General features: G+C 40.8%; 3 protein-coding genes across 11 annotated transcripts in view; 2 read left to right on the forward strand and 1 right to left on the reverse strand.

Moving 5' to 3' along the window:
- The window catches only part of LOC121718874 (gastrula zinc finger protein XlCGF57.1-like), a 404172-nt gene that overhangs the window by 324110 nt on the left and 59534 nt on the right, over positions 1 to 20528 (forward strand). The window lies entirely within an intron of this gene.
- Positions 1 to 20528, forward strand: part of LOC121718943 (zinc finger protein 239-like) — a 627858-nt gene that overhangs the window by 198795 nt on the left and 408535 nt on the right. The gene's annotated exons all lie outside the window — the stretch shown is intronic.
- LOC121718869 (gastrula zinc finger protein XlCGF57.1-like) overlaps positions 1 to 20528 on the reverse strand; it is a 58530-nt gene that overhangs the window by 18678 nt on the left and 19324 nt on the right. For 2 of the 8 annotated variants that reach the window (XM_042104237.1, XM_042104242.1), the window contains exon 3: positions 81 to 1675. In XM_042104237.1, the coding sequence (XP_041960171.1) occupies positions 372 to 1675 (1304 nt within the window). In that variant the 3' untranslated portion in view covers positions 81 to 371. Of the gene's footprint in view, positions 1 to 80; positions 1676 to 7598; positions 7916 to 8031; positions 8070 to 8238; positions 8530 to 9891; positions 12615 to 20528 lie in introns of those variants that run through there. The other 6 variants (XM_042104236.1, XM_042104235.1, XM_042104240.1 and 3 more) reach the window with 5 other exon arrangements.

Here is a 20528-nt window from a genome sequence, read left to right on the forward strand (position 1 = left end):
CTTAAAGTGACAGTGCACCATTTGTAAATGAGTTAAACAACATCAAATCGTATCATTTCTTAAGAAATGTATATTTATTCAAAATTACTTTCTTTTTTTTAGGGGGGGGGGGGCTCACACACCTTAGTTATCATAGTTATCATGACCGACGAGACGTCTACTATTTTTTGCTGTTGTAAATTTCTTTCCACAAATGAGTACATTTACAGAATGTGTCTGCTGGTGTTTCTCGAGTTCTCTCAGGGCTGTGTACAGACATTGGTACAGCCTTCCTTCTGTTGTGTTCCGTGTGGATATTCTGATGCACCTGTAAGAGTTACCATAGAGACAGAGACTTATAATTAGAATGAGGGAGTTGCAGGTTGAGTTCATCATTCTGTCCGTGGATCTTCTGTTCTGTGTTCTGTTTGAACTCCTTCTACAGACGGCACAGTGGTGCAAACTTCCTCTGAGCTGCAGGCTGAGTTCATCATTCTATCAATCGACCATCTGTTCTGTGCTATCTCGATCAAATACAATTCGTGTCTTTCGTTGTATTCTCCGTGGTCCTGTTTTACTTTGTGTTCAAACATGTGGCGTGAAAGACTTGATGTGTCTGAAAAACCTCTTCCACACTGGGAACATTTATGAGGCTTCTCTCCTGCGTGTAAACGCATGTGCCGTGAAAGACTTGACGTGTGTGAAAAACCTCTTCCACACTGGGAACATTGATGAGGCTTCTCTACAGTTGGTGTAGGCATTAATGTTTCACTAGGGATCTCTCCTTTGTGTTCAAGCATGTGACGTGAAAGGCTTGACTTGTGTACAAAACCTCTTCCACACTGGAAACATTTATGAGGCTTCACTCCAGTGTGTAAAAGCATGTGGCGAGAAAGACTTGACGCAAGCTTAAAACCCTTTCCACACTGGCGACATTTATGACGCTTCTCTCTAGCGTGTAGATTCTCCACCTTATGTGTTAGCATGTGGCATTTAAGTGTTATGGGGTGTACAAAACCCTTTCCACACTGGGAACATTTATGACGCCTCTCAGTGGGGGGAAGCACGAGCCTTTTATGAGCCGTCTCTCCTTTGTGTTCACGCTTATGGCGTGAAAGGCTTGACGGGCATGGAAAACCTTTTCCACACTGGGAACATTCGTAAGGCTTCTTCAACGTATGTTTTACCATGTGGTATTGAAGCATTAAGGAGTGTGAAAAAGTTTTTTCACACTGGCGACATTTATGCGGCTTCTCTCCAGTGTGCATTTGCACAAGTCTTTTATGAGGCATCTCTCCTTTGTGAACCCGCATGTGGCGTGAAAGACTTGACGTGTGTGAAAAACCTTTCCCACACTGGTAACATTTATAACGCTTCTCTTCAGTCTGTGTTTCAAGCACTTGTGTTTCACGACTCTGCTCCTCTCCTTTGTGAACCCGCATGTGGCGTGAAAGACTTGACGTGTGTAAAAAACCTTTTCCACACTGGAAACAGTTATGAGGCTTCTTTCCCGAATGTATTTGTACTTGTGAGGATGTTTTAAAATGTTTTTTCTGATGTTTCTTAAGATTTTTCAGGACTATGAAACTCCTCCAGCAGTGAGTGCAGTGGTGCCTTTTTTTTTTGCGTGGCAGGTTAAGTTCATCATTCTGTCCATGGATCTTCTGTTGTGTTCCGTGTGGATATTCTGATGCACCTGTAAGAGTTACCATAGAGACAGAGACTTAGAATTAGAATGAGGGAGTTGCAGGTTGAGTTCATCATTCAGTCCGTGGATCTTCTGTTGTGTTGTATCTGATGTATCATACAATTTTAAACAAATGCTTAAAGGAGAATTCCGGTGTGATATTGACCTAAAGTGTGTTGAAACATGATACCGAGTGTGAACGTATGTCTCATAGCCCATCATGAACAGGTATGATAAGGGATCAGATTCCAAAAATAATTCCGTGGAAATGCATGGATTCCAGTTGCTGCTACTGGAAGAAACTGGAATCCATGCATTTCCACTGAATTATTTTTGGAATCTGATCCCTTATCATACCTGTTCATTCTTACTTGTCGCTCGACTTATCGTGACTAAATTCAAGATGGCTGCAAACGCTAAACTTTGTGAAGATACTGTCTGCATAAATCGTCTTGTAAGTAAACTACCAGTGCTTTTTCAAAGTTCTCAATGTCTCGTTTTAAATGTCAGGGCCCTCGGAAGTCTACCAATGAAGTGTGGAGATACATTGAGCCTCGTAAATGGTGTAAAAGAGTGATTTATTTGCATGGCTAGCCCGATGCCGAAGCACCACCATTGAAAAAGATGTTGGTAGCATCGGCCAACTAGCGCCAGATTTTGGAGTGCAGGGGACAAGCCGAGATGGGCTATGAGACATACGTTCACACTCGGTATCATGTTTCAACACACTTTAGGTCAATATCACACCGGAATTCTCCTTTAAGTACAGTGCAAATGTGTTTACCCTCCTTGTAGTTACTTATAATCGCGACTGTGCAGCCTTAACATCAGCCAATCAACACAAAAGGAGCAAAACCATCGCACTCCATCTACATGCATCAAACACTACATGAGCAAAACCATCCCACTCCATCTGTCTGCATCAAACACTAAGTGTAGGCCAACGGTTCTCAATTCTTTAGGTTCCAAACGGGAACTTACCGGAAACTTTCCATGGGAAGTTAAGATTAAGATTTTTTAAGGGAATTTTGGAAATATTCCAAATTGGAAACTTTCATGGAATTAAAGGAAATTATGGGAATTAATGGGAATTTACGGGAATTAACTGTGAATTTTTGGTAATTCCTACTGTTTCATATACAGACATTAACATTTTGTTTCGTAATAACCAATATGATTTGTTTGTTCGTATTTTCGCTTAGCTTAGCATACAAAGCTAGCTACCATGCTAGCAGGAATCCCATTCTCTGCCTATGGTTTACTAGCGTGCTAAGATAGCAACACAGAAACCACTGAACTGCCCAAGATACACCATGCCACTCAACAACAAAATCCAATTGGTTGGAACATTGACTGACTATCAGTTTGTTCAGTTAGAATCCCAGAAAATGGTAAAACAAAAAAAATACAATGACACAACATACCACCCCAACCAAACCTTATAGATTATGTAAATTATATATAATTGTCAAGCTTAATCAGACAGATTAATCGTCCCATTACAGTTTATGCAAAATGATGTACACCCATTTGAATGAGGACAAAAGTGACGACAAGCCCATAACTGGGCAACAACTTCGCCCAGTTTCACACCAATTTGTGGGAATACATGAGATGACATTTTCACTGGGAATTGATTTTCCCCATGCACATGAACACACCATAGGTTTCCTTTATGTCTAGTAGCCTATGCTGATTGCTGTGTGCATGGGATTGACGTATGTGCAGGTTATAAATTTGAATAAAATTGCATTAAATCAGGTTGTTTTAACTAATATTATGCTGCAAGATGGGGTTTTGTCCACTACATTTAAGTTCCCTGTTATAGACTAACTTGCCATATTAAAAATTCCCACTTTATTCCCATTAATTCTTGTTCATTCCCGTTAATTCCCATGGAAAGTTTCCAACTTTGAAAATTCCCGGAATTTTGCAACCCTAATTACAATATGATGTATTTTAACAAACACAATTAGAACAATATGTTTTATATAAAGTTACTACAGTGCCAACTGTGGTTGTATGGAGTAACCTGTGGTAACTGTAACTGTGGTAACTGTATACACGAATCCGGCGAAACTACTGGAAGTAAGCGGGCGCCATTACTGAGCTGTTGCTGGGTATAGCGTTGCGCCAGTGCCTCCTATTGGATTGGTTGCGTCCACTGGGATAACAGCCCGCGATTTACGACTGTCTCACTACTTCTTTTATAATGTCGAGTGGGAAAACATGTTCCGTTTTCAATTGTTCCAATAGCAGCAATAAAATTACCAGTTGGGACAAAAGAAAATGTGAGATGCAAAACCCTGGGTCGACTGCCCCTGTCTGGTAGCCTAACGTTGCATACGGTTTGCACAGATAGCAGTTAGCTGTACCTTACCCTTTCCTTTTGAAATGTGAAAATTAGATAAACAATGGTCACAAATGAAAAACATGAATTTGTTTATTTAATATCCATTCATGTATTTATTGTTGCCAAATGGACAGATATTTTTATAGTTTTCTCATTAGCTAGCCTAGCTAGCATAGTTATTGCTGACGTTAGAACTACAGAAGTTAAGTAGATATAATATAATATCAATCTAGTCCCAATTATGTCTTTATTTTCTCATTATCTACTCTAAGATATTTTCATAAATAATCTGTAACATCGCTTGTACCTTCACCTGTGACCGGAAGCCACTGTCTAACATCATCAACCCAACAAGCCTGCCTGGCTGTAGCCGTCATTGAGGGTGCGTTATCACGGAGGTTTGTTTAGTCTACATACCATATTGGATTGGTTGTGTCCACTGGGATAACAGCCCGCGATTTACGACTCTCTCACTAATTCTTTTAAAATGTCGAGTGGGAAAACATGCCAAATGGACAGATATTTGTATAGTTTCCTCGTTAGCTAGCCTAGCTAGCATAGTTATTGCTGATGTTAGAGCTACAGTAGTTAAGTAGATATAATACCAACCTAGTCCCAATTATGTCTTTAATTCCTCATTCTCTACTCTTAATCTATTTTCATAAATAATCTGTAAGATCGCTTCCTTCATCTGTGACCGGAGGCCACTGTCTAACATCATCAACCCAACAAGCCATACTGCCTGGCTGTAGCTGTCATTGAGGGTGCGTTATCATGGAGGTTTGTTTACATACCAGTAACAGCTCAGTAATGGCGTCGCCACAAGATGGCAGCCTCCACAGAATGCTCGTCGGATTCGTGTATACATACATACAACATATTCATCTCAATGGTGCATTTTGCCCATGTTCAGGGTGGAAAGTAAAAAAGAAAGATTTGCATAAGACGAGTCAAATTGGTGTTTTTAAAAAGAAGGGATCATGGAGAATAAAAAAAAAACCCTGAAGGATTTTAGTTTCTGTTCATTGCTTTTTGTGAGAGTGTTTCTACTTCTCAGTAAGAAAATAAATCACGAGCCTATGTTGAGTACAAATATGTCTTCTGAAGGCCAGGGTTCCTACACATTTTCCATTTCAAAATTCCATACTCCACTATGTGGATACTGTTTTTAGAATTGATTTATATTAAGTGTTATTTTGTATAATTTGTATTTTAGTATATTCTTTTAGCCTAGAAATCTAGACGCACCCTAGTGGCAGCAAATTACATTTTCTTCCAGGGCTAGTCTAGCAACTCTCCTTTGGCTTGTGAGCTCGAAAAATTAAACTTCTATCAGGCCAATCAAATCGTGTATAGAGAGTCGTTAGGCGGGCTTAACATAATGATTGATGGCAGAGTTGCAACGGTTTGGCTTGAATTCCCTGCTACTTGAAAACAAATAAGATGGATGTTGCTGTTGGCCAACAGTGTGACACGAGTTAAGCTTGTTTTAAGTTGGCAAAAGTTTGAACTAGCCAACTAGCTCCGCTGGTGGGAAAACGCATGGGACTAAAACGCTGTCCTATTGCATGCAGAGGGAATTTGAAAGACAACCGATTATCCCGCCCCTCGGACTGAGCACTGCGAACGGTGAGTGCCCAGACCCTACATTTTAATGTGGGTCTGGCTCGTCAGGCTAATATTCTTTATCTTCTACGGTCCTATTGCTTAGTTGTGTTTTTTATATTATGTAAGGGATAATGGACGACACGGTGGTCTGTTCACAGAAGTTAATGCACGGTCGAGGTTGTAAAACGGCCCCGACGCGAAGCGTAGTGTGCATTAACTTCTGTGAACAGACCACCGTGGAGTCCATTCTCCCGCTTATTCCACTGTTGCCACTTGCGTTGTGTTCATTTCCTGTTACAATTTAAACGTTTTAATCGCTAAAACTGTCTTGTTTGTAGAACTAATTTCTTCCGACACATATCAACTAATTTCTCAACTCACAGGACAAACTGCCGTTACTAGTTCTAAATGGATGGTTGCTACGGCCAAAGGCCAGTCGTTAGTTCTATCTCTCCCGTTGTCAAGCGGGCGTATATCCCAAGATTCTGATGAACTTTAGCTTTGAAACATCGCTTTTACTTAGCCTGCTGTCATCCATCTAGCTAAAAGCCACCTCAGTCATATGCTACAATGTTGCAATGTTCTGAACGTCTGCATTTTACAGCTCGGATGCAACGTGACAGTTCATTTAAACTTCACAACGAGTTCGCCGAATTAATATACAAGTGTGATACGGCCAAAAAAATGGATCTACTTCATAGGTGTGCAGATAACATACGGTCAGAGCCCGTCTACGGAGAGCCTTGCCACTCCGTATTAAGTCCCATTGTACCGAATTTTGGATGCAGTTCCACCAGAGTTCCACTGGGGGCGATCGCCATGAGTGCAGAATGAATGGGAGTCAATGGAGCTAGACGGCTAAAATTGTCTCTTTCACCTGATTGTCGTTGACAAATCTCAGATTTGATTGTAGTTTGTATAACTTCAACATGGGTTATAGGTCAAAAGTTGAATGAACGAGTACTTATGCCCTTTTGATTTCTTACAGGTTGGGTCGTTGTTGCACATAACACGCTAGCGTTGTGCTAATGAATGACGTCATTGACACATTTGAAAGGCTTTTAAGAACAATTAAGTGACTTTAAAAATGATAACACTCAACCAAGTGTATTTTCTTTGCCTCCCCTTTCGAATACAATATTCAAATTACTTGAAAAAAAATTATATCCCGAGAAAAGTGGATTTTGAGGGGTACAGCTCCATAGACCTCCATGCATAGACCTCCTCGTGGACGAGCGCCCTCATGTGGAACCACAGAAGGAACTGCAACCAGTTCAGAAACCGGAAGTTTTCCGAGAGTGGCAGTTCTCCCCTTATTAGACATTCTCTGATACGGTTAATGGTCGTTCTAAATTACGTAGGACAATGGGAAATTCAACCAAGCAGTGGAATAAATACTTTTAATTACTTTTTTCTGCTGTTAGTGAATGTGTGTGTGATGTCTGTATGCCTGGAAATTACTTTTCCAGGTTTTCCCATACTGCGTAGGAACCCTGGAAGGCCTAAACAGAGCCTAGCCAAAAACTCCAATGAAATTTTGATCAACTTTGGGGGACAGCTATCACCATCCAGACCAAACGTGACGATTTTGCTACATACTATTCCTACTTATGTACCAGCATGCAAAATTTGAGCCTACATGGTTTAGTTCTTGCGCTATGGGCTTGTGAACTTTGACAAAATCGACACCCCCCCTCCCCCTGTAAAACTGGCTGTATCTTGGAAAGTACTGATCTTACATAAAAATAATTTTACAGTGTGTCTCCTGGGTAAGATAGGTGCACCTGCATTTTGTCAGAATTTTTTGAGACCTAAGTGCGTGGTCCCAGGTTGAATTGACGTGGAATGACCCATGCCTAATATGTCAACCATAATCAATGTAAATAACTAACATAAAAAAGGCTGTAGATATGTCAAATTTAAGATGTGTGTGTGTGTGTGTTTTGGCTAGTGGTATCTGAAAGGACTTACTTTCCACCAGATAATCGTGCTCTTGAGCATCGTCCTCTTCAATCTTCACTTCAATCTCCGCTGCTATCTGTAATGTTTCAGCGTTGGACTCTGCAAAGTCTGATGATTGGTGAAGCGCTGGATTTTCTTCATCGTGTTGAAATGCAGTCAAATGACCATATTCCTCCTCTTTTATATCTTCCTCTTTCACGATCACCGTCAGCTGGTCAATCTGCTGCGTTTCTGTAACGTTAACGTTACAGTCAGATGACTGATTTCGGAGATCCATGTTCCCAACGCACTAGGATGATCCTATCCAACGTTTTGTAGGCTATAGCCTGTAGTCAGAGTAACACAAAAACAATAGAATGCCTTTCAAGATCATTTCGCATTTATTAAATAAATAAACTTTAGTGTACATGATTAATTGGCAAATGGCTTGTACATCACTTACTTAACACGGGGTATGTTGGAGTAGCACTTAGCTGTAGCCTACGGGATCAAGACATCGGCTATTATTACAATTGTGTCTTAACTCAATGTTTACCTACTTCAAGTAGGCTAACTCAATTAAGCACTGCACGCGGAGATGAGTTAATATGCTGCTTAGGTCACACAAAACGTGAAAAAAGTGTTAGTCCACAGAGTCTTGTTTACTTACGCTGCCGAAAACTCCCTAGAACTCCTTTTCTTCTTCTTTAGGCTTATATCGTTTAACCAACGATAAGGTGCATTACCGCCACCTACTGGCCTGTAGAATGTAAAATTCCTTGATTCCATTCCATTTTCCTGTCTGAAAACTGAATTTCCATGACCTGCCTACAAGATAATGACCGGTATTAATAGACCAAAGATTTCAGACCAGTTGTGTATCGTTCAACAATCTTTTACTTTTTTGAGTGGGAGATGAATAAATCTAACCTGACCCTAGCCAGATGAATTTAGCTCCGCCTAGCTCCACTCATCTATCTGGAACCGATCCATTGAAGTGTTGCTTCAGAAGGCTGGGCCTAATCAAAAAATGCTTGCATATGATTGAATAAGCCACTTGTCCGTCATCTATTGATGTGCTACTTCAACCACTCACATCGAAGCCAACCCGTGACGCTAATAACAGTCTCACAGTCGCTTCTACGCTATGTCACATCTATGAAACTCCCGCCCTGCGTCCTGATTGGCTGTACCATAAAATCGGTTGCAGAAATCACTCTCAATGGAAGAGGTCCCAGATGGATGTGAGTGAAGCTAGGCGGAGCTAAGCGGAACGAAATTCATCTGGCTAGGGTCAGGTTAGAATAAATCAACATTGAATAAACAAGGTTGACCTAACCACATCTACTCAAGCAAGCAGTAAAGCTAATAACCAGATACTGTATTATTGTATATTGGCAAGTACTACAACAAAATTCCCTGATGTTCCATGACTTTGCCCCCAAAAAGATAAAATTCCCAGCTCAAAATGTGTGCAGATAACACGGCAGTTGGCTATTTCTAAAGTGGCGTGTGTGTTTCTGCAAAGCCATGACGCCACGTTGCACACCTGTACATTACCCTCTATACCCCAACATGAGCTGGCACCCAAATAAAAACTCTCCCATTGTTCATTTCAAGTGACATCATAAGTATACTGCTCAAAAAAATTAAGGGAACACTTCAATCATCCACTGGATCAGTACTCTGACACTGTTTGGCTCTGCGCACAAGTAAAACTTTTGAGACAAGTGTTTTATTTTGCAAGAACTGTCAGACATTCTGTGAATGTAATTTGAGAATGGAGAAAAGGGTGTTCATTTCAAGTGACATCATAAGTACTTAATTTATGTCTAATCTAAATGCTTTCCCTGATTGTATGCTATGCAGTGCCGAATAACTGTCTGATGTTATGGCTCCTATTTCCATGGTAACACTCTGCCCACTCGAAAGGGGCATTCACACCTGGAACGATAACTAGAACGACAACCATAACAATACTGACCAACGATAAGAAAAGTCTCTCCTTGTGTTAATGAATGTGATGGCTAACGTGTATGTTAGCTGTTCATAAATGTCTGATGTTATGGCTATTTCCATGGTAATTACTCTGCCCACTCTAAAGGCAATAAAATTGCTATCACTTCTGTGCAGTATATACTCCTTCAAATCCAATAATGACTCAGTTGTACTTACAAAAGAAAACCCATCTGTATATTTTATTCAGCAAAAATGTCTAAATTGCCCATTTATGAAATTATCACACAGTAAGGTTTTCCTGTTTCCAGACTGAGGTTAAACAGATGACACAAGGAAAACCTAAATTAAATAAAACATAAAAACATAACTATTTTCTGCAATATATTTATTGAAATATAGGCTACATATTTCTATATGCATGTGCTTTACATCAATGTTTTTCCGACAATAACAAGACACATATAAAAACTATTTTTACAGAAAGAGAACAACATACAGATGATTGTATTTCTTGGACTTTATTTAGAGGTAAAAATAAAAATATATGCATTACCATTATGGTATCAGCATATGCTGTGCAAGAAGAAAAAAATACTTCTCTCCAGGATGTGTAAGCATGTATTTAAGATCTGTGGGCCTGTCAAATGTTTTTCACAATGGGCACATTAATGAGGCTTCTCTCCAGTGTGTGTAAGCATGTGGCGTTTAAGACCTGTGGATTTGGCAAATGTTTTACTACACTGGGCACACCGATGAGGCTTCTCTCCAGTGTGTGTAAGCATGTGGCGTTTAAGACCTGTGGATTTGGCAAATGTTTTACTACACTGGGCACACCGATGAGGCTTCTCTCCAGTGTGTGTAAGCATGTGGCGTTTAAGACCTGTGGATTTGGCAAATGTTTTACTACACTGGGCACACCGATGAGGCTTCGCTGCTCTTCTCTTAAAGGTACTCTAAGTGATGCTGGGTGACGTCACTTATGTTGCCGTTCAAACAAAACAGAACTACTTCCTGCTGCTGGTGTTCTGATTTGTATTCACCCTAACAGTGTGCATTTGCCGGTGTTCTGATTTGTATTCACCCTAACAGTGTGCGTTTGCCGGGTTCTTGTCCCTTGTGTCCATGCATGTGGCGATAAAAACGTTGCTTGTTTCCCACTTTGGGAGCATCCATTAGGCTTCCCTCCAGTATGCATTGACATATGGTGCTGGGTGACGTCACTTCTGTTGATGTTCAAACAAAACAGAACTACTTCCTGCTGCTGGTGTTGTGATTTTTATTCACCCTAACAGTGTGCATTTGCTGGTGTTCTGGTTTTTATTCACCCTAACAGTGCATTTACATATGCATTGACATTATGGGTTTTAAGACTAGAAAGATGTGGAAAACCTTTTCCACACTGGGCTTATTTATGAGACATCTCTCCTTTGTGTTCATGCATGTGACGTGCAAGACTTGAGCTGTGTGAAAAACCTATTCCACACTGGGAGCATTTATGAGCCTTTTCTACAGTGTGTGCTAGCATATGGTTTGTCAGAGTTGAAATTCGCGTAAAAGCTTTTCCACACTCGGTACATTTATGAGGCTTCTCTGTCGTGTGCATCACCATGTGGTTTTTAAGACGTGAAATGTGTGAAAAAGTTTTTCCACACTGGGAACATTTATGAGGCATCTGTCCTTTGTGATCACGCATGTGGCGTGAAAGACTTGACGTGTGTGAAAAACCTCTTCCACACTGGAAACAGTTATAAGGCTTCTCTCCATTATGTGGTAGCAAGTAGCATTTATGACGTGAAATTTGTGAAAAACTTCTTCCACACCAGTAACATTCATGAGGCTTCCCTACAGTCTGTGTAGGCATCATTGTTTTATGAGACTCATCTCCTTTGTGATCACGCTTGTGACGTGAAAGACTTGACATGTGTGAAAAACCTCTTCCACAATAGGAACATTTATGAGGCTTCCCTCCTTTGTGATCTAGCTTGTGGCGTGCAAGACTTGACATGTGTGAAAAACCTCTTCCACACTGGGAACATTTATGAGGCTTCTCTACCGCATGTGTTAAGATATGAGTTTCAAGACTAGAAAGTTGTTGAAAACCCCTTCCACACTGGACACATTTATGAGGGTGGTCTACAGTATGTAGTAGCATATGGATTTTAAGACGTGAAATGTGTAAAAAAGTTTTCCCACACTGGGAACATTTATGAGGCATCTGTCCTTTGTGATCACGCATGTGGCGTGAAAGACTTGACATGTGTGAAAAACCTCTTCCACACTGGGAACATTTGTAATGCTTCTCTCCACTGTGTGTTAGCATATGGTTTTTCAGAGTTGAAATTTGTTGAAAACCTCTTCCACACTGAGAACATCTATAACGCTTCTCTCCACTGTGTGTGAGCATATGTGTTTCAAGACTAGAAATTTGTTGAAAACATTTTCCACACTGGGAACATTTATGAGACTTTTCTACAGTGTGTTTTAGCATATGGTTTTTCAGAGTTGACATTTGTGAAAATTCTTTTCCACAGTGGACACATTTATAAGGCTTTTCTCCAGTATGTGTAAGCATGTGGAGTTTGAGTACTGTGGAGGTTATAAATGCTTTTCCACACTGGGTACATTCATGAGGCTTCTCTCCAGTGTGTATTCGCATGTGGCTCTTAAGAGTTGACGGTTGTGAAAAAGCTTTTCCACACTGGACACATTTATAAGGCTTTTCTCCAGTATGTGTAAGCATGTGGCGTTTGAGATCTGAGGAGGTTATAAAAGCTTTTCCACACTGGGCACATTTATGAGGCTTCTCTCCTTTGTGTTCATGCATGTGACGTGCAAGACTTGAGCTGTGTGAAAAACCTCTTCCACACTGGGAGCACTGATAAGGCTTCCCTCCCGTATGAATTTGCATGTGGTGGCTAATAAGTGAGGATGTGGTAAAATTCACCCTGACTGAGTGTGTTTGCTGGTGTTTCTTGAGTTTTCTCCGGGTGGTAAAACTCCTCCTGCAGACGGTGCAGTGGTGCAGCCTTCCTTTGCGCTGCAGGTTCAGTTCATAATTCTGTCCATGGATCTTCTGTTGAGTTGTATCTGTAGTAAAAACAAATTGAAACAAATGATTAAGTACAGTGCAAAAGTTTTAACAAACAAAACAAATCGACATTTAGTGCAATGATGAGACATTTTCCCAGTGCCATGGAACAGATGGGGAATAGGGTCAGCAAAAGCACTTTCACGTTTCTTTTATGGGGGCAGTCGTGGCCTACTGGTTAGGGCTTCGGGATTGTAACAACAGGTTGCCAGTTCAATCCCCGACCAGTAGGAAAAATGTGGGCGGGGGAAGTGGTTGAGCACTGCTCTCTCATGCCCACATCCACGGCTGAAGTGCCCTTGAGCAAGGCACCTAACCCCTCACTGCTCCCCGAGCGCCGCTGTAGCAAGGCAGCTCACGGCTCCTGGTTAGTGTGTTCTTCTTTGTGTTCACTGTGTGCTCACCAATTCACTGATGGGATAAATGCAGAGACCGATTCCTTGTATACGCAAGCATACTTGGCTGAGAAACCTGATTTCCATGTACATCAAGGCAGACGGGGGGAGGGGGGGGATTTCCCCCCTAGGTTCTTCATGTAGGGGGGGATTTACACAATTCGGGGGCGGTCATCAGTAATATTGAATCCTAGATTCTGTTTGACTCTCTCCACACACACAAACACAAACAGAAAATGATTACTTGTGTCTATTTCATATATTTTGAAATTCATATAAAGTGTATTTAGTTAATAATGTATAGTATTTTATAATCTGCATAAACATATTTATTTGAATACTTCATATTGAACTATTACACTTAGGCATATCTTTAATGTGGAGTGTAGGTCTAATTGAGTGCACATTGGCGATGTGTATGTGTAATTGAGTTACGTACTATTAAGAGATACGTGAGCGTAATTAGCCTTCAGCCTCACGGTTTTAGGCTTTAATCTTAAAAAACTTGGAAACTATGGAAAGTTTCCAGATCTGCACTCTTAGAATAGGTTGGGGACACTCATCATCAATTTAGTCGTGGCCAGCATATTTGAAAATATCGGCCGTTTCACAGATGGCAGATGGCAGCAAAAAAGGCAAATTGGTGCAAAAGGCTACTGATATGTGTGGCAATTCATAATGTTTTATATGTAGCTAGTTAAAATAAAGGTTCGTACTTGGGACAAGCCCTTTTGAGTCAATAAAATGAATAGATCTCTGCAAGGAGCTGTAACTAAGCATGCTAAGCTCAACATCCAAACAGTAAGTAATTCCAACATTAGCTTAGATATACAAATTGATTGCAGTCCCTCTGATGGTGGCCTACCATTGCGGGTTGCCGACCAGAATCTACCGGTGGTCCGATATCTGCTTGCTATCTGGTAGTGTTGTCACAGTACCAAAATTATGACTTCGATACGATACCTGCAATAAATATCGCGATGCTCGATACTAAAACGATACTACGGCGAAATCCTAAGATATCTAGAGAAGAAAGGACTCATACCTCCTCCAAGTGTATGGAGTCATTTGTGTTGAATTCAGTGCACTTTGTGCAGGTCAATTCTGGGTTCTAAACTTCCTATATAATTATTATTTTTTTATAGTCAGTAAAATAGTAGGCCTACTTTGTGTGATTAAATCCTTTATTGTTTGTTATAGTTCATTTACATTGTGTTGTGTTTTGGCAATAAAGTGGCTTTAAATAGCCAAACTAGGCTAGATCAAGGTCAGTGTTAAAATCACTGAATGCTAAGCAGAGAGGCCTAATCTTTAGGCCATCTGATGTACAGTATAGGCTACCCTAGGCCTTCCTTTGCGCCCAGTGTACAAGTACGAAGTTCCAACCACTCAGGTCTTCGTCAGATAGGCCTACACCATTACCTGTTGCAATATATCTGTGTGCATTCCTACATTACGTCTATTTCTTTGATAACATGATTTGCTACCACGTACTGTAACAATAAGCCGCTATTATTATTAGGACTCAACACTATTTGGTGGTATGCTGTGGACTTGAATTAGCGGTCTACATGCCATGACAAATATTACCAGTAGTACTGACCGAACATGAAATAGATTGTTTACAAGTTATGGTAGCCTAATGTTATTCTGGCGTGAACATTGCGCTTTCATCACGTTAGCACCCTATGATTATAGATCGTTATGTCTCGTAAAAATGATTACAGCTCGTTGTCTCGTCAAAATTCATTGATGGAGGAAGGTTCGCTTTATCCCAGAGAACCATACTCGTTTCACTTAGGCTAGACTAAAACATAAGAGAAGAACTTGGCACTAACCATGTAGTCGTGTTTTCTTTTTTTTTGTGATCAACTGTTTATTGAGTTATATAAATGGGGACGGGGGGGGGGGGGGGGGGCAATACGGTTACATGAAATAATAAAATGATACATGACATATAAAAGCATACATTGTGTTAAAAAGAAGAGATTAAAAATGCAAAATGACAAAAATAGATATTTACAGAGAAAGAGAAAAGAAAGAGCACTCAACAGCAACATGTATTTTATACAATGACGCAACTCATCACACAAGAGGTGTGAGATCTTTGACCCTGCAAATTAATGCCTCCCATTTTTGTAAGGTGGATACCTTGGCCTTGTTTACGCGAGCAGTATGATATTCTAAATTGACAATATCATCTACATAACTTAGCCAAAAACGTTTGAATGGTATATGAGGGTTGATCCATAATTGTAAAACAACTTTTTTAGATGCTGTGAAACCTGCCATCAGCATTTTCTTTTGGATTATAGAATATTCAAGGTCCGAATCATCATTTAAAAGGCAAATGTGTGGTGTTCTGGGGATATTAAGATCCAGGAGCTTTGACATTTCCTCCACTACAAACATCCATAGCTCTGCAATTGTGGGACATTCCCAAAACATATGTAAAAATGTGCCAGGTAAGACATTACAAATGTTGCAAGTAGAGCTAGGAACACGTTTCATGTGTGGAGTTGCATATGCTCTATGTATAGTTTTGTAGTGGATCAGATGGTGAGCTACATTTTTGGAACATTGAGATAAATTGAGCCAAATTGTTTCCCAGTCTAGGTCCTGATTGAATGCGGAGAGTTCCCTATCCCAAAGTCTCTCTATGGGCAGACATTTGGCAGAATTATCTAATAAGGCTGTGTAGATAAAAGAGACTCTGCCTTTCAAGCAGTTAGAAGGTTTAACCCATTCTAACATTGGATGGGATCTTGGTGGTCGGTCCCACGGTACCCCATATGCTCTGAGTGCAGAACGTAACTGAAGAAAGACAAAATATGACGAAGCAGGTAAGTTGAATGAGTTTTGGAGATTTTGATATGAACGTAGCCCATTATCATCATATAAATCAGTGAATACATTTATGCCTTGGGAGGACCACAATGGATTTTGAAATGGCTTGCCACCTGTCAAGAGTTTAAAGTTGTGCCAGAGAGGTGTCTGTGCGCTGGCGGAGAGTTGAATATTCATGCATTTCCCTGCCTGTTTCCAAATATTCAAAGAGTGCGTAATTATACAACCCAACCTCAACTTCTGGTTGGTTCGACCAAGTCCAGTAAAAAGCAAATCCTGTAATCTATGAGGCTTCACCAAAGCCTCTTCAATAGATCTCCAAGGTACTTTCGACTCTGGGTCAATCCAAACATGTAAAGCTCTGATTTGAAATGCCCAATGATATAACTGGAAGTTTGGTAGGGCCAGGCCCCCGAGTAGTTTAGGACGCTGTAATGTAGTTAGCTTTATTCTTGGGCGTTTACCACTCCAAAGAAATTTAGAGATCGCAGAGTGAATGTCCTTGTAATAATTGGGAGGAGGAGATAAAGGGATCATAAAAAATAAAAAGTTTACTCTGGGTAGTATGTTCATTTTGACTATGTTCACTCTTCCTTGCAGAGACATTGGTAACTTATTCCATCTATGAATATCAGACTGGACAGTTTTCATGACCTTGACAAAGTTTTCCTTCACAATTTGTGTGATTGTAGGGCGAATTTGAATGCCTAAATAAGTGAAAGAATCCTTAATAGGGATGTATGGGGGTATATTAACAACCTTTGACATTTTGTTGAGGAGCATCAAAACAGACTTATCCCAATTGATCTTATAACCTGAGAGACGTCGAAAGTGATCGAACAACAGTAAAACTTGGGGGACTGAGGATTCCACCCTAGATAAAAACAGCAGGATATCATCAGCAAAAAGAGATACATGATGATCCTTGCCATATAGCCTCACAGGGACAATATGTCTACTTTGCCTAATCATTTGTGCTAAAGGCTCAACACAAAGACAGAAAAGGATAGGGGAAAGGGGACACCCTTGATGGGTACCCCTCTCTAATTTGAAAGGAGATGATATTTTAGAACCTGTCATTACACATGCTGTTGGTGAGTTATACAAAGTTTTAAGCATACCAATAAACTTAGGTCCAAAACCAAACTTATCTAGGACAGCCCACATATAATTCCATTCAAGCCTATCAAAAGCTTTCATAGCATCAAGTGAGAAAAGGGCAATAGGTTCAGGGAAGGAGTCAGCTGAGTTAATAATATGTAGGAGCCTACGTATATTGTCTGATGCCGTGCGCCCTCTAATAAAGCCTGTCTGATCGAAACTAATCAACTTGCTTACGTATTCTTCTAGTCTGTGTACAAGCACCTTGGCGAATATTTTGACATCGCAGCAAATCAAGGAGATGGGTCTAAAACTAGCACAATCAAGTGGGTCCTTTCCCTTCTTTAATAATAAAGAGATAAGGGCCACATTTTGATCTCTGTGGAATTGACCAGTCTCCAGGGCATAGTTAATTGAATTTAAGAGGAGAGGACCAACTACATCCCAAACAAGGAGGAGAAGCTCAGGTGGTAAACCATCCAATCCTGGTGATTTGCCTTTGTTAAGAGATCTAAGGGCAGTACTCAGTTCATCTAGAGTAAGTGGTGATTGTAATTGTTCTGCGTCCTCAGGAGAAAGTTTTGGTAAATTAAGATCATCAAAGAAAGATCCACTCTGCATGTGGTCCCAAGTAACTTCTGAGGCGTAGAGATCTGAATAGAAACGTCTGAAGACCTCATTAACAGCTATAGGGTCAGTGAGGGTCAAACCATTTGGGTCTCTGACTGCATATATATTTGCTTTTGATTCATTTTCCTTCAGTCTTAAGGCTAGAAGGTGGCTAGGTCTCTCTCCTTCAGCATAGTATCTTTGCCTAGTACGTTGCAGAGTGAATTCTGCCTTTCTGAGACTTAGCATTTTATACTCAGAACGCAATGCAGTGAGTGTATTGGCCCCACTATCAGTTGGATTTTGTCTTTGTTCTTGGTCAAGAGTTTTGATGTTAAGCTCCAATTCTTCAAATCTTTTGTTCCTAATTTTATTTAAATGGGATGAAAAAGAGATGCAAAAGCCCCGTAGAAAACATTTAGTGGTTTCCCATAGTATCTGTGGGTCATCACATTGGTCCTTATTTGTCTCAAGAAATTCATTCAGTTTTTGATGAATCTGAGTTTCAAATCTCTTATCTAACAATAAAGAATCATTAAAGCGCCATCTCGTGGCCTTTTTAGGGATATCTTTTAGGTGTATGGAACACAACACAGGTGCGTGGTCAGACAGTAGAATAGGCAAGATGTCCGGTTTGGCCAAGTGGACTAGAGATTGGCTCAGAAATATGTAATCAATTCGAGAAAATGATTTGTGCCTATTGGAAAAAAATGTATAATTTCTGTTACTTTCATTATGAAATCGCCATATATCAATGAGATTCAGGTCGGAAATAAAATTCTTAAGAGCTGGGGAAGAGTGTGAATCCATGGAAGAAGAGGTTCTGTCAATATCATTCAAGGCACAGTTAAAGTCGCCCCCAACAAGCAAATTAGAGTCTGGCATCCCTATAAATTTATCACGCAACAAGTGAAGGAAGTCTGGATCAAAGTTGTTAGGTGCATAAACTGATGCTACCACTAGTCTGGCTCGGCAAATAGTAACAACGGCTAAAGTAAAGCGACCATTGTCATCACTGAAAGTATGATGGACAGTCAGTGGAAGATGTCTCGCAGCCAAAATCAGTACTCCCTTTGTTTTGTTAGAAGCGCAAGAATGGGTTAGAATTTTGAAACGTCTGTTTTGAAATCGATGTACATCGCAGCTCTTTAAATGCGTCTCCTGAATGATGGCTAGTGAAACTTTTTTACGGTAGAGAAATTCTAGACACCTAGTTCTTTTGACAGGGGAATTCAAGCCATTTACATTCCATGTTATTACATAAAGGTCAGACATATGAGCGGGTCAAGAGAGATGAAGGCGTAAAGTAAAGTCGTGATCATAATCAGACTGACGAGCGTTGAGTGCAAAAACATATTTGTATTCACTTTACCTATCATGTATATTATCCACACAAAACAGTACCGTATGCCAAAAAAGAACCAGGAAGGGAAGAGGAAAACTATGTACACAAAACAATTGCAAGCCGCGAGGACGCCAAATGCTCCTTCAGGCTTTGCAGAACATAAAATCACGCAGATCCGTGGCATTATCAACAGCAACGCAGATCGGGTCTAGCTCGCTGTAAGACCCCCCCAAAAAAACGCTAGAGATATGCTAAAGTTAACACCCAGTTTTAGTTAGCTATTCAAAAAACAATAACGCGGCACTCACACAATGATAACTAAATAAAAGCAAAGAGTATAACATCAGTATGATATTTGTCCAGATTGATAATGTATTATCTTTATTATCGCGAGTGTGTACATTACGTGTCCATGAGTGGTGTAGCAGGGCTAGAGGTTGCATTCGCTCGGTTGTTATCTTCGGCCTCGGCGGTAGAGGACTGGGTCGGTGGTTGATAACCCAATGTGTGAACCTCCAGTGGCTGGAAGAGGTTCTCTGCACTGGCAAGGGCGCCCGACGTGTCGGTATCCACTGACTGCAAGAATTTCTCGACGTCGATCGGGGTGCTAAAGGTGAGTTGAGATCCTCTGTGGTCTACTTTTAGGGTTGCAGGATATAGAAGAAAGGACTTAAGACCAGCGGCCTTGAGCGCTTTGATCACTGGTGTGAATTCTCTCCTCTTAGCGGCAGTATGAGGACTGTAATCCGGGAAAAAATAAAGACTGGCTTGACCATGCTTGACCGGAGGAGCTGCACGCGACCCCTTCAGAATAGCTTGTCTATCGGAGTATCTCAGCAGACGGAAAATGATAGTGCGGGGTTTCTGTGTATGAGCTCCAGACTTGCCAAAGTTGCCGTCATATATGCGGTGGCAGCGGTCGATCTCTATGTTACGTCCAGCCAGGGACGGTATCCACTTAGGAAGGTTGGTCTGCAAAAAGCCCACCGGATCAGACCCTTCAACTGATTCAGGGAGATTTATAAGCCTGAGGTTGTTTCGTCTGCTTCTATCCTGCATCTCGTTCAGGCTGTTCTGTAGGTGAACCAGTTTGGAGGCAGTATCATTGAGGTCATGCTTGTTGGAGCGAACTGCAGCTTGAAGAGATTCCACTGTAGCTTGGGTTCTCTGCGCCTTGCTAGCATGGTGGCCTAGGTCCAACGCCAAGTTCCGAATGGCTTCATTAGCAGATGATATCTCCTCTTTCAAATACGTAAGTTGAGGCAGGAGAGTCGATTCCAGAGCTTCCTTTACAGCCTGGGCCACTGAAGCATCAAAACTTCGTTGTTGTTCCTGCAGTGCCCTGCTAACTCCACTTAAAATGGCTGCATCAAGGTCATCTCTGGATATCGATGCCGTTTCTTTGGGTTTTTTCTTTGCTGGAGACAATTCCAGTTCTCTCTTGTGGCCGCTTTTGGTTGACGTCGAAGTCATTGTTAAATTGGTAAATAAAAACTGGGTTTTGGTTGATTTTAAACGGTTTTGGGGTATGTCTCTAGGCGAGCGGAAGATTTTACGCCTGCATCGCAGTCGAGATGTCACGTGACTCGTAGTCGTGTTTTCTATAGCATATTCGT

The sequence above is a fragment of the Alosa sapidissima genome, chromosome 9, assembly GCF_018492685.1.
Source record: "Alosa sapidissima isolate fAloSap1 chromosome 9, fAloSap1.pri, whole genome shotgun sequence".
Taxonomy (NCBI): domain Eukaryota; kingdom Metazoa; phylum Chordata; class Actinopteri; order Clupeiformes; family Clupeidae; genus Alosa; species Alosa sapidissima.